General features: G+C 37.0%; 2 protein-coding genes across 7 annotated transcripts in view; one reads left to right on the top strand and one right to left on the bottom strand.

The window, feature by feature from the left end:
* Gigyf2 (GRB10 interacting GYF protein 2) overlaps positions 1–13,009 on the bottom strand; it is a 127,774-nt gene that overhangs the window by 61,642 nt on the left and 53,123 nt on the right. The window lies entirely within an intron of this gene.
* Kcnj13 (potassium inwardly rectifying channel subfamily J member 13) lies at positions 5,596–8,597 on the top strand. The gene is made up of 2 exons (XM_027397473.2): positions 5,596–6,055; positions 7,975–8,597. The coding sequence occupies exons 1-2, from the start codon at positions 5,596–5,598 to the stop codon at positions 8,595–8,597; spliced, it is 1,083 nt and encodes a 360-aa protein (XP_027253274.1).

Here is a 13,009-nt window from a genome sequence, read left to right as displayed (position 1 = left end):
AACTCTTAAATAAGATTATGCAAACTTACTAAAAACCGGTCCTGATTAGAGAGAAAAAATGCACCCCTTCTCCACGTCAGTTCTGGAGGCTTTCTCCAGAGTTGTTAAGGTTTGTGCTGGGTAAAGAAAGACCTCCTAACAAACCAGCATTCTTTTCCACATGATCAGAGCTAATTGGCCCCCCTGCAGACTAAGTGACCAATCATATCAGCTTCAGCTGAAACCAGCCCTCACGACATTATAAACACAGGAATGTAAGCTGAAAAGCCAGTCCAAGAAGAGAACCTACAGAATACACTGTAGGTTAAAACCACCTGATCAAAAAGACAAGCCTGCTAACTTTCCTGAGACCTACTCTGGTAGGCTGACCCCACAAGAGAGCCGGGTGAGTACGTGAAGTAACCTTCATTCTTATTCTTTCCTTTAGTGGAACAGGCAAGGATAGTGACAGCAAATAGGAACAGAGCAAGATTGCTTACAATAGAGTTTTACAACAGAGACATTAGCTAGACAGTCACAGCTAAGGTTTGTTCTTTTTCCTTCAATTTTAGAACTGGCAAGTAGGCATACTGAAAGTGTTAGTGAAAGTTTAGCTCTCAGTTATTTCAGTAAATATATGCTAATTCCTTGTTACAATATATAAATGAGTAGGAAAAGATCCTAGATAAAACCCAGTGGCTTTTAAAAAAGAATGTGGTTTTTTTGGATGGGATTAGAGAAACTCAAAATAAACATATGGAAATAAATGCCAGAAGAATAAACCATTACGTTTTTAATTTTCTTAATCCAAAAGATATGTGTGTCCTAACTAAAATTTCTTTTTAAGTAGGGAATTATTACTGAAATAGATTCTGTATATAAGAAATTAAAATATGAACTACTCTTTGAGATTACATAATGGGGTTAAAATTCACATTGTTTGCCCTAATTATAAAGGCCAGGAAAGGTGCTTATGAGACTTTCAACAAGCCTTTAAAGTGTTTGCATAAGGCATGAACAAACACTGTATTCATTTAACATTTCTAAGTGCAGCCTCTATCTTAACTGTGGAACAGGAATGACAGCACTCCTCTAGAAGCACAGCAACGGCAGATGTTAAGGCTTACCACCTAACGGACAGAGCAACACTGTTACTGTGATCATTAATAAAGCTTTGAAGCTCTCATTTTAAAAATAACTACTTTCCCCATCAAACAATTTATAAATAATAAATATATTTCACCCCCCTACAGATGCACACAAATTTTCCACTTGTCTAGTCTACTTCCTTGTTGTGATCAATCAGTTCATGAAAATTAAAAATCTAAATCAAGATAAATGCAACCAAAATGCACTCCTAGTCAAGTACAGGAACACATACCTGTAATCCTAGGACTTGGGAGATAGAAGCAGAAATATCAGTTCAAAGACATCTAGCTACAGTTGTTAAGTTTGATACCAGCCTGAGCTTTATAAAACCAGTCTCAAAAAGAGAGTGAGTAGAGAGGGGAGGGAGAGAGGTATTTATGCCCCCATATGCCTGTGAGAATGTAAAAACTATTTGGAAATATGTCTACCCATCAGACAGTTACATTAGAAGAAGGGGGAAAATATCCTGTAAATATCAGGCAATAGCAATGAAATTTTTTAAAGACCATATAAGCAGACATAAAATCATACAGAAACCATCCAACAGGAAACACATACTAGTTGAGAAACTAGACATAAACTTAAAGTCTTGTAGGTAGACTTTAAAGGATCATGTTATTTAATCTCTTTTAACCATGTTCTTTGCTTTAATCTCATGATATCTGGCCAAGGGGACATGACAGCTTGCCCAAAATGATAGTGCTATGTATAAACAGAGCCAGTGCCTCCAGGCCGTGTTTCCTATCCTTTGCACTACCTGGCAGTGACTTGACTATATGAATGCATCAAAGTAATCCACTGAGAATAAAAATTTTACTTCTCTCAACTATTTGCCAACATGATCCAAACAAAACTCAACAATGTTTCATGGGGGTTAACAGAACCAAAAATGCTTCACTGTTTTGATACCGACCTTTTGACTTCCCTGCCCATGACTTTTTTCATGTTATTTAGTTGCTGGAGGGGAAAAACTGAAATTGTAGAGAGTCAAGATGAACAGTTACAAAAACCATAGATAACAGCAATCATAGAAAGTGAAAATAGTGTAGAAGGCATAATGTGTGCACAGAAAGGCTCTCCTACCAGGTGTGAGGTTCTACAGCCGTCAGACTTAAGCAAGGGTGAACTTGTTCTGCTTTGTTTCTGTCAAACAGGAAGCCCTTAGTGTACTCTACTAGGTTAATGGCTACAAAGGCTCAATTACCAGTGTCCAGTCACACAAGAGGATTTCCACAAAGGCACAAGAAAGAACAACAAAAGTCCGCATCTTCACTATTGTAGCCTTCCTCTTCATGTCAAAATCATTTCTTTTATAAAAATAGTAACAGTAAAATTTTCAAAATTATCTTCTTATATGGCAAAGTATGTTCAAGGCAATGCAATGCTGCATAAGATGCCCCTTTCCAATTATTCTGATTGTGCTCACTTTAAGTCTTAAAAGAAGTCTTCTTTAACTGAAAATCCATTGCTTACATATAAATCCTAAGTCTGAACCTAATAAGCATTCCTGAAGAAACAGTATTCTCTAGTGGCTCCTGGTTTTCTGGGTTTTGTTGCTGTTGTTGTTTTTTGGTAGACTCACTATGTATGGCTGGCCCAGAGTTCACTATGCAGATGAGGCTGGGAGATCCTCCTGCCTCTACCTCCAGGGTGCTGGGAGTAAAGTAAAGGCATGTGTTGCCACACCTAGCCCCTATAGTGGTTCTTCAACACAGTATTGCTCACAAAGGCTAACCAGACTCAAATGTCTTGGTTTTTAGCACTAATTCTGGATTCAGGTATGCTTGAATATGATACTCAATAACTGCTAACTTTATGACCTTGGAAAATTTATTGTGCCTCACTTTCATGGGAATGTATCAGTAGTTATTACTATAAAAGTAGTTATTACTATAAAAGAAGCATTTTATCAGCAACAATAAAGCAACTAATACTGAATTTACCCTATGCAAGGCACTGCCTTTTAACCTCCCATGAAACTGTATGATGCCTAGCACAGGATCTATCAGCTACTATTATAAATCGTTACCACTGTTAAGAAACATGCATAAAGCAGACATGGTTTAAGTTAGTTACCTGAGTTACACAGGATCAAGAAGAGCACCTACTAAAAGTCTAGGAACCATCAAAGATCAACTTTAGAATACAGTACAACATAGATGCTACACAGCTTCTTATCGAAAAAATTAAAAGTAAACTTTTGCTGTTTTTAACCAGACTAGGCCAATAATCCAAAGCCCTCACGTAATGTGTATAATTTCTTACCTTTCTATATACTTTTGTAGTTCCATATTTAAAAAAAAAATGGAGATAATCATGTCTATCTTCTTACCACACAGAAACAGAAAGAGGGGGGTGGAAGCATCTAGCACAGTGTCTATAAAGGCTTTGTTATTGCTCCTAAAAGGTCTTTTAAAATATTTTAAGAATCTAGCAAAATAAGAAGCATTAAATGCAGGCTGAGGAGTGGCTCACTTGTCAGCACTTGCCAAACAACAAAAAAATACACTCAACGATTATGACAACTTGGTGGGGCAGTAAAGTGATACAACATGAAGTTTTGTTTTTTTAAAGTCTGTCACATGAAACTGAAGTGACCATCTAGCCTAAATTAAATAGCTATCCATGTTTAATCAGCTCTATCTCAAATGTGAGAAAAATATGAAAGAATGGCCCAGATATCACCAACAAATGTTACAACAGCCTCAGGACAAAAGATAAAGTCATACATGCCTAGCTGTCCAATGTCCAAACGCAGTAACAGAAAAACAGTCTCTACAATACCAGAGTCCCTAGACAGACCAATCCAGCAAACCCAAGTAACCTCACTCCACCTTTTTAAGCATCAAAAGGAAGAAAGCAGCAAGGCATGATAGCACATGCTGTATATAATTCTTGAACTGAGAAGACTGAGGCAGAAGAGTCCAGAGTTCATCAGCCTGGGCTACCTAAGGGAACACAAATGGGGGGGGGGGGGAGGGTATGCAGCACTTTCCAGGTTCTACTTCGGAAGAATCACCTTTAGTGATTTGTGTCACTATATAAAAGTCTTGATATATTTATAGTCTCCAAGGTTGGTCATACATTAGATGTCTATTGATAACAGAGAAAAGCCTATCCCTTCATGAAAACTGTTTACTGAAGAGAACTAATCACACTATAATGTTTTCAAAATTATCATCTGATTTCTTACTGTTTATTTGTGCTTGTTAAATACTTAAAATTTCTTCTTCTGGTTTAGTTATTCTCAAAACTACTGTAAATAAGGCTTGGAGGAAGGCTCAGTAGAGAGAACTTACCTAGTAATGCATAAGGCCCCAGAGTCCATCCCTAGTACCAGGGGCAAGGGGTATTATCTAGTTGGAATGTCTTTTATTGAGGTGTAGTGGTCTTACTGGGGGTTGAACCAAAGGCCTTATATATGTTAGGTGGGTGCTTTACCGCTGAGTTCCAGCCAGGAATTTCATAATTTGTCAAGATTTAGTATGAACCAAGAATGGGTGTGCCCCACAGCTATCAATCAACCAGGACAGAAATATATTAATATATCCACGATGGCAAAATGAAATTTATTCATAAAGTTTTGAATAGGCTAATTCCAAGAAATACATTGAAATTGTGTATCTGGGGCCAGTGAGATGGCTTAGTGGATAAAGGTGACTGTTACTAAAACTAATGACCTGAGCTTGAACCCACAAAATAGGAGAGAATTGAGTCCCAGACTGTCCTATTATCCTCTGCCCTTCAAAAAAAAACCATGGAACACAGGCACTCCCCCCACACACACATCCAACATATGAATGAATGAATGAATGAATGAATGAATGAATGAATGAATGAATGAGAAAAAACTGTGAACTCCTAAAAGCTTAGCATAAATGTAAGTGTTGGCCTAGTACTAAGTCTGACTTCAAAACATAAGCAGAATGCTCGGGATCTAGATCAATGTCGAGTGCTTGAGGCCCAGAGTTCTGGGTTCAGTCACCGTCAACAGTAACTGAAAGAAAACAAAATATTTGAAGATAGTCTAGTACTAACTTTCCAAATGATTTTTACTTATTTACAGAGTAAAATATTTATGTATTTAATCTCCTTATATGCACAATTATCAACAATTTTTAAAAATTTATTATTTAGAAATAATATTTAGTTGACTCAATAAATACTTAATACCTATATTTGTGCAAAGACAAACGTAGGTGTTAAAAAAAGCACAATCATAAGCCTCACCCTCTGGAATTCAAAAATATATTTAGAAAAGTATCAAATGGTATTTTTAGTCACTCAAACAAAGTATAAGAAATATCCTAAAATAATATATAACTAGTTAATAAATAAATGACCTGATCAGTAACTGCCCTCTTACATAAACACTATCCATAAGAAAGCTTCAGAATCCATGAATATGGACTCTAAGTCAGTCAGAACTAACTACCTTACTCTTGTTTCAGAAAATTACAGACTGAGATGGACAACAGTAATTGTAAAGTTAACGCTCCTCTCCTAAGTCAAAGATACCGGAGGATGGTCACAAAAGACGGCCACAGCACACTCCAAATGGAGGGTGCTCAAAGAGGTCTTGCGTATCTGCGGGATGCGTGGGGAATCCTGATGGACATGCGCTGGCGCTGGATGATGCTGGTCTTTTCTGCTTCTTTTGTTGTCCACTGGCTTGTCTTTGCAGTACTCTGGTATGTTCTAGCTGAGATGAATGGTGATCTGGAAATAGATCACGATGCCCCACCTGAAAACCACACTATCTGTGTGAAGTACATCACCAGTTTCACAGCTGCATTCTCCTTCTCCCTGGAGACGCAACTTACAATTGGTTATGGTACCATGTTCCCCAGTGGTGACTGTCCAAGTGCAATCGCCTTACTTGCCATACAAATGCTCCTAGGCCTCATGCTAGAGGCTTTTATCACAGGTAATTATCTTTGTTTTTAAAGAAAAAAACTACTACAAGCCTTTTATAAAGTATATAGTTGGTTATAGGCAAGTCTATTATAAATAATTTATTTGTTATTATTTTAAGTAGGTGATGCCAAAAAAAAAGAAAAGAAATACTCTAGGGACAAACAATGGAAATATATGTAAAGAATACTAGAACTATGTAAGGAAAAAAAGGACCATGTCATTAACTTGCAGGAATGTACTATGCAAAAAATAATAACAAAAAGCCTAAAAGTAAATTCTCACAGAAGTATTTTGCTAAGTATGTAAGTGTATTAAACACAAATTTGAACAATCATGCTATCTGACAGAAGAATCTGACTTCTTAATCTCCTTTCTTATGGTAGGACTTTCTCCTCAGAGATCACTTACTCAATATGTACTCAATACAAGCCCACAGCAACACATTCAGCACCATGTTTTAAAGTTACAATGCAATCAGAATATGGCCATAAGCATTTGCCTATGTCTGGCAACATACAAGACTCCTCCCTCTAATGCTGGTTCCTTTTATATAACATTCACATTTTTTTAAGCACACTAATAGACCAATAGATAAGCACTAAGCATCATGAATGATGACCCACTGTGCTACCAAGTGGCTCTATATCTTGTAACAAATCACTTAACTTCTATAAGAAGGTTCACATTGGTTCCATTTTTAGATAAATTGAAGATATCCTGTGTATTTAGATGGAAATGTTTAAATTTTTGCACTAACCCCTAACTAAATTTGCCATTTCCTTCAATTATGAAGTTATACACAAATACACGATATGATATACATATTCAATTTTATAGAAATTAATAGATGGATCGGTTGGTAGATGGGTGGATGGATAACCCTACACTACCAGTAACTTTGGTATAAACAGAATCAGGTATTTCAAGTCAACTACATTACTTCAGAATTACAGTATAACCTACTGCCAGATTTTGTTAATGCACTGATATGGCATATGAAATACTGTATATTTTTCAAATGTTAACTGAATTTCAATATATTTGACTTCCTCTTTGAATTTAACATTTAAGCGCTTACAACGCAATTATGGGGTCTACAAAAATAGCTCAGTGGTTAAGAGCACTTGTTTCTCTTTTACAGAGGACCTAGGCTCAGTCCCAGAACACTTGTGGAGGCTTACAACAATGCCTTCTTCTGGCCTCCACAGGCACACATATGGTGAACAACTACAATATATGCAAGCAAAACACTCATTTGCATAAAATAAGTGATATATAAATTGTATACTCATATGTGCATATACATACAAGGATTGCATATGCCTCACCAGCCTGCCAACAGGTACACAAATGGTTAGGAAACCCTCTTCTTGAGCTGTGGGTGGTACACAAGGAATATGTACTTAAAAGATACACTGAATCACCTGATATAGTCAGCTTCCCCAAACACATCCTTCTAGAAGTTTCAAAGTTAAACATTCTTTATTGCATCATCTCTTCTTCTAGCCCTCTCCTAATCCCCTTGCACTGAATCTACTCTTTACCCCAAGTTGTACAACTGTAACCACACTGAATTTATTTCTATTACTTTTTTAAGTAAGCATGAATATAGAAAATGATCAGTTCTTGATCATTGTAACTTATAAGATAAACTTTTACATTTCTTCATAACAAATCAAATTTTTCTTACAGTCATTTTGAAATCTTGGGGTTTTTTGTTGGTTCTTAACAGAAATGTTACATATACTCTGAAAAATTCAGTTAAATGAGATTACCTGAAATTAACAATGGTATAAATTCCTTACTCAGTAGAATGAGTGAGAAATAAGTAACTACTTAACAAACTCTTCCCATTCAGAGAAAGTATTGAGATTTAATGTTTTCTATTCTTGAAAAAAAAAAAAAACATTTCAATGATTTTTAATTTAGGTGCCTTTGTGGCGAAGATTGCACGGCCAAAAAATAGAGCTTTCTCAATTCGCTTCACTGACTTAGCAGTAGTAGCTCACAAAGATGGCAAGCCTAATCTTATGTTCCAAGTGGCCAACACCCGGCCCAGCCCTCTAACCAGTGTTCGGGTCTCAGCTGTACTCTATCAGGAAAGAGAAAATGGTGAACTCTACCAGACCAGTGTGGACTTCCACCTTGATGGGATCAGTTCTGAGGAATGCCCATTCTTCATCTTCCCGCTAACCTACTACCATACCATCATACCATCAAGTCCTCTAGCTACCCTGCTCCAGCATGAGAACCTTCCACACTTTGAATTGGTTGTGTTCCTCTCAGCAATGCAAGAAGGCACTGGAGAAATCTGCCAAAGGAGGACATCCTACCTACCCTCCGAGATCATGTTACATCACCACTTTGCAGCTCTGATAACTCGAGGTTCCAAAGGTGAGTATCAAGTCAAGATGGAGAATTTTGACAAGACTGTTCCTGAACATCCAACTCCTGTGGTCTCTAAGAGTCCACACAGGACTGGCCTAGATATTCATATCAATGGACAAAGCATTGACAATTTTCAGATCTCTGAAACAGGGCTGACAGAATAAGACTCACCGCACCATCCCACTTCTTAATGTATTAAATATATCCAGCCAGTTATGCAGCTATTTTCCTTCACTGTATCTCATGTTTCATTTTTCTCAATGCTGATTACATCATGTCTATGCCCACAAAAAGATGGCTAAGCTAACTACACACATCCCTGAAAACAGAAGAGTTTATGCTATCAAGTTTGTATCAGTGGTAATCTGCTCAAATCAAGGCAACTGAATCTAATAGGTACCCAATGTAACATGGTATCAATAACAAAGATAAAATCGACAGTGAAGGGCTAATACAGCTGAACTCTAAGAAAATCAGCTCTCATTTTCATCTGTAAACTGAAGCAACAGTCTAGTTTCAAACCTAGCTCCCTAGGTGGAAAGCTGATTTCACAATATCTTTAGTGAACATCCTTTTACAACTTTTATTTTTTCAAGACAGCAAATGCTATTCCTTTATTCTTTAAGCTACAAAACTAGGGTATTATCTCCCCAATTTTTAACAGCTAGGAGCAAAAATACAAAAGAAAAGTAACAATATAGATATCCGCAAAAGCATTTGACTACAACACCCAAATGCATGTACATGTGTTCATGTATTTGTGCAGAATATTCAGAACAAGTAAGAAAAGCCTGGCCCAGACAAAACCTGCAGGGTGGTATTTCTGGCAAGTGTTACAAAGCTGTATGTTTCTACTATCTTAAACTCGTACTTGCATAATACTCAAAGTAGTGATCTGAAAGCTGATCAACACCTCCTCTGAGCTGCCCCCGCCTTGAGTAAAAGCAGTTTCTTCAGACTCATTACACATTCAAGGACATAGAAAAAGTTCTACAAACTTGCTAAATACATATTATATACTAAGTTTTTATAGATACAAAGGTTTAATTAAGATATAACTCAACTAGGAAAAAAAATCTCCAATAGACAAAGCAGAAAATTAGGTAACAAAGTATTTTCAAACCCAAATTCCTGTTTCCAACATCAAATAGTTTTTTCTATAAACACAAAATGAGTGTTTATTCACCAGTAGGAGGCTGGACTAGATGATCTCTATTATTTCTTTCCAAGTCTGATATTCCATGAAAATTATGCTTTCTCTGCCTTTTTTTAATTTTATATATACTAGGATGAATGCTTTTTTATCCAGTTTAAAATAATTCTTTAAATAATTTTCATTTCAATTAAAAAATTGCTGTCCTCCAGCAAAATTTAAAAAAAAGAAAAAAGAAAAAAAGATACTATCAAGTTTCAAAGAGATCTGCAACTGCATGCCTCCTCTAACATTACCCTTATTTGGGATTAAGTGGGAAAAGTACAAAACTAACTTTCACTGTGGAGGATGACCCAGGCAGGATCATCTCGAAATACTACCACATAACAGTAATGTTACAGAGAACAGCAAATCACATTTTTCTACTCTTTGACAGAAGAAAAAGAAAATAAAGAACAACTCTTGAGTGCCCTAAAACTGATAATAACAGAAGACCATTACTTTTTATGAAGTTTTGCTTTTAAAATTGTAGGCATATATATACTCTGCCATGGCAGGCAAACCAATTGAAGACTGCTGATAAAGACAGCAGAAATTGCTATTAACAAAATTAACCTGACAGTGAAAATAAAACCTTATCTCAGACTCCCTGAATGCTTCTTCCTAAAGAACACTACATCACTTACACAGATTTCAAGTTTATCAAGCTGCCTGAGGAGACAGTGAATACATTAAGACACTTGAAACCCAAATCTCCCTACGGATGTTTCATATTCCCCAAATAAGTCAGATAAATTTCATTACATAGTTACTAGTCAGGCGAAATCTGATATCTGAAAAATTAAATGAATTCCTTACCACACATCCCCAAAACAAAACAAAACCAAGAGTTTTTTTGTGTGTGGTAGGGGTTGGACAGAACAGGCTGCTCTTGCAGAGGACCTTAATTTGATTCCCAACCCCCACATGGCAGTACTTAACCATCTCTGTAACTCGTTTCAGGAGATCAGTCGCCCTCTTCTGGCCTCCCCAGGTACTAAGCAAGCTCGAGAGTGCTTGAGCGCGCGCGCGCGCACACACACACACACACACCACACCACACACCACACCACACCACACCACACACAGTGCACAGACATGCAGACAAAACACTCATATACATCAAAATAATTTTACAAGAAACATAATTCAAAATCAATGTTCAGGGACCAGAAAGATTCTGGGAGCACTGTCCATAATTCATTTATTTCAAAGAATCATGGCTCCTAGGATTAATTTTTCTGCAAAAAGACCATTATCCCCTCAGGAATATGGAATATAAGTGGAAGAAAGGAAGAAATCACTGGGAACTCATATACTCAACAACGAAGACCACTTAACAGCCAAGTAAAGTTACTCTTGGAAACCAGTAAGAATGACGGTATTAAATAACTGAAGACAAGCAGTTACCAAAATTCTTCAACTTAAGATTTATGCTTGAAAAGTATATACTACTGGCTGCCAGGAAAAAAAAAATTCTGTAACAACAACAACAGCAATAATAATAATGATGCCATCTATCTCCAAGTACCTCACACCAAAAAGCATATTGTATCTTGCAATTCAACCTGATAGGTATTCATGTTGGTGGATTTACAAAGAGTACTGTACTATTTCCAGATACTTCACATAAAAACACATAATGTATCATATTTGGCTGAGCATACTGATGTCATGAGGATCATTTATTTTTTAATGATAATTTTCATTTCACTCTCACAGAAGCATATACAAGATGATCACAGGAACCAATCTCTCCTGTACAGCAATCATTTCCTGTTGGATAGGACTTACAAATTCTATGTTACAGGTGTTTTCCACCTATCTATTCTCCCATGGATACTCACAGGGGTAAGCCATGATTCTTACCCAGATGTTTGTAATCCTACCCATTTACCTTCACATATAAAGCAAGTGCATGTGCTAGGTCTGTAGCTCAGTGGCAGAGCACTTTCCTAGTCTTCACAAGACCCTGGGGTTTGATCCCTGGCATCAAAATAAATAAATAATTTAAAGCAAGTATGTAGCATGACCTTTCTCTAATTTTAAAAGGAACAAGCAGAGGCTGGGAGGTGGCTCAGAGGGTAAGAGCACCTGCAGTATAAGCACACAGACCTGAGTTCAAAACCTAGAATCCATGTTAAAAAAAAAAAAAGCAAGAGATGTCTCCATATACCTGTAACCCCAGAACCAGGGATGGGAGGGGACAGGACAGGCAGATTCTAGGAACTTTTTGACTAATCAGCCTAACCAAAACAGCTTCAGGCTCAGTGACAGACTCTTAAGGTAGAAAGCAACAGGGAACTCTATCTCTCTGACCTCCACACACATTTCTATGAGTATAGGAACAGACAGGCTCACATATAGAACTCACACACGCACGCACGCACGCACGCGCACACACGCAGGCACAAATAATAATTCGCCAAATAAAAAGAACAAGTCATTTTGGTACCTTTAATAATTGAATTATCTTAACTTGATGTCAAGAGACATGTCACAACTAATCAATATATCAGTTTGTCTCACAAATTAGTTTAGTACTGCTCTCCCCAAAGGGTGTTGTAATTATTAACAAATTCTAATCCATTTCACTTTCAAAAAAATATCAATTACTCACAAAGCCAGAAAAATCAGAACCCTGAACAGCTAACCTGAACTCATCAGCTTACCAAGGCATTCTATTAGATGTGTGTAAACCACTGTGCTACCAGCTAGCAAATGTGCAGTCAGCATACTGCCACCCTTAATTACACCTCTTACATTTCACAGCTCTGTTTTTATGGTTCACCCTTTTTTGTTGATGTTGAGTTGTGGGGCAAGGGGACCTTTTTAGACCAGACTACCAGTGAACTTAAGTGATCTGCTAGCCTCTTTCTCCCCAAGAGCTATGATTAAACTCCTCAACACTATGCCTAATTGGGATTCACCTTATCAAAGACATGCACATAAAGTACAAAATACTTTTCCTGCTTAAAATACAGAATGGTTAGAAAAATTAATTAGATTCATATGGTAACTACAAATGATGATGACAATGAAGTAAAACAAACTTTTACTCATTCGTTCCTAACACTAAAGTGTGAAAGTTAAAAATCAAGCTATCCTTGAGCTGGGTATGGTGGTACACACCTTTCTTTAATTCCAGCACTTAGGCAGAGGCATATGCATCTAGGTTTGAAACTAGCCTTGTCTACATAGTGAGTGTCAGCCAGGAAAAAGTGAAACTCTGCCTAAAAAAAAAAAAATCAAGCTAATCTCACCAAGAGAACTCATACTTCCCCAAAGCAACAATTTCAGAAACTGGTAGGTCATTTTAAGAATGTGTTTAACACCTGCCTCCTTGATCCTTCCACTATACAGACTTTGAAATTCACTCATATG

The sequence above is a fragment of the Cricetulus griseus genome, chromosome 2 (genome assembly GCF_003668045.3).
Source record: "Cricetulus griseus strain 17A/GY chromosome 2, alternate assembly CriGri-PICRH-1.0, whole genome shotgun sequence".
In the NCBI taxonomy this organism is placed as follows: Eukaryota; Metazoa; Chordata; class Mammalia; order Rodentia; family Cricetidae; genus Cricetulus; species Cricetulus griseus.
Note: the sequence above shows the minus strand (reverse complement) of the source record. Positions and strands in the feature narration are given on the sequence as shown.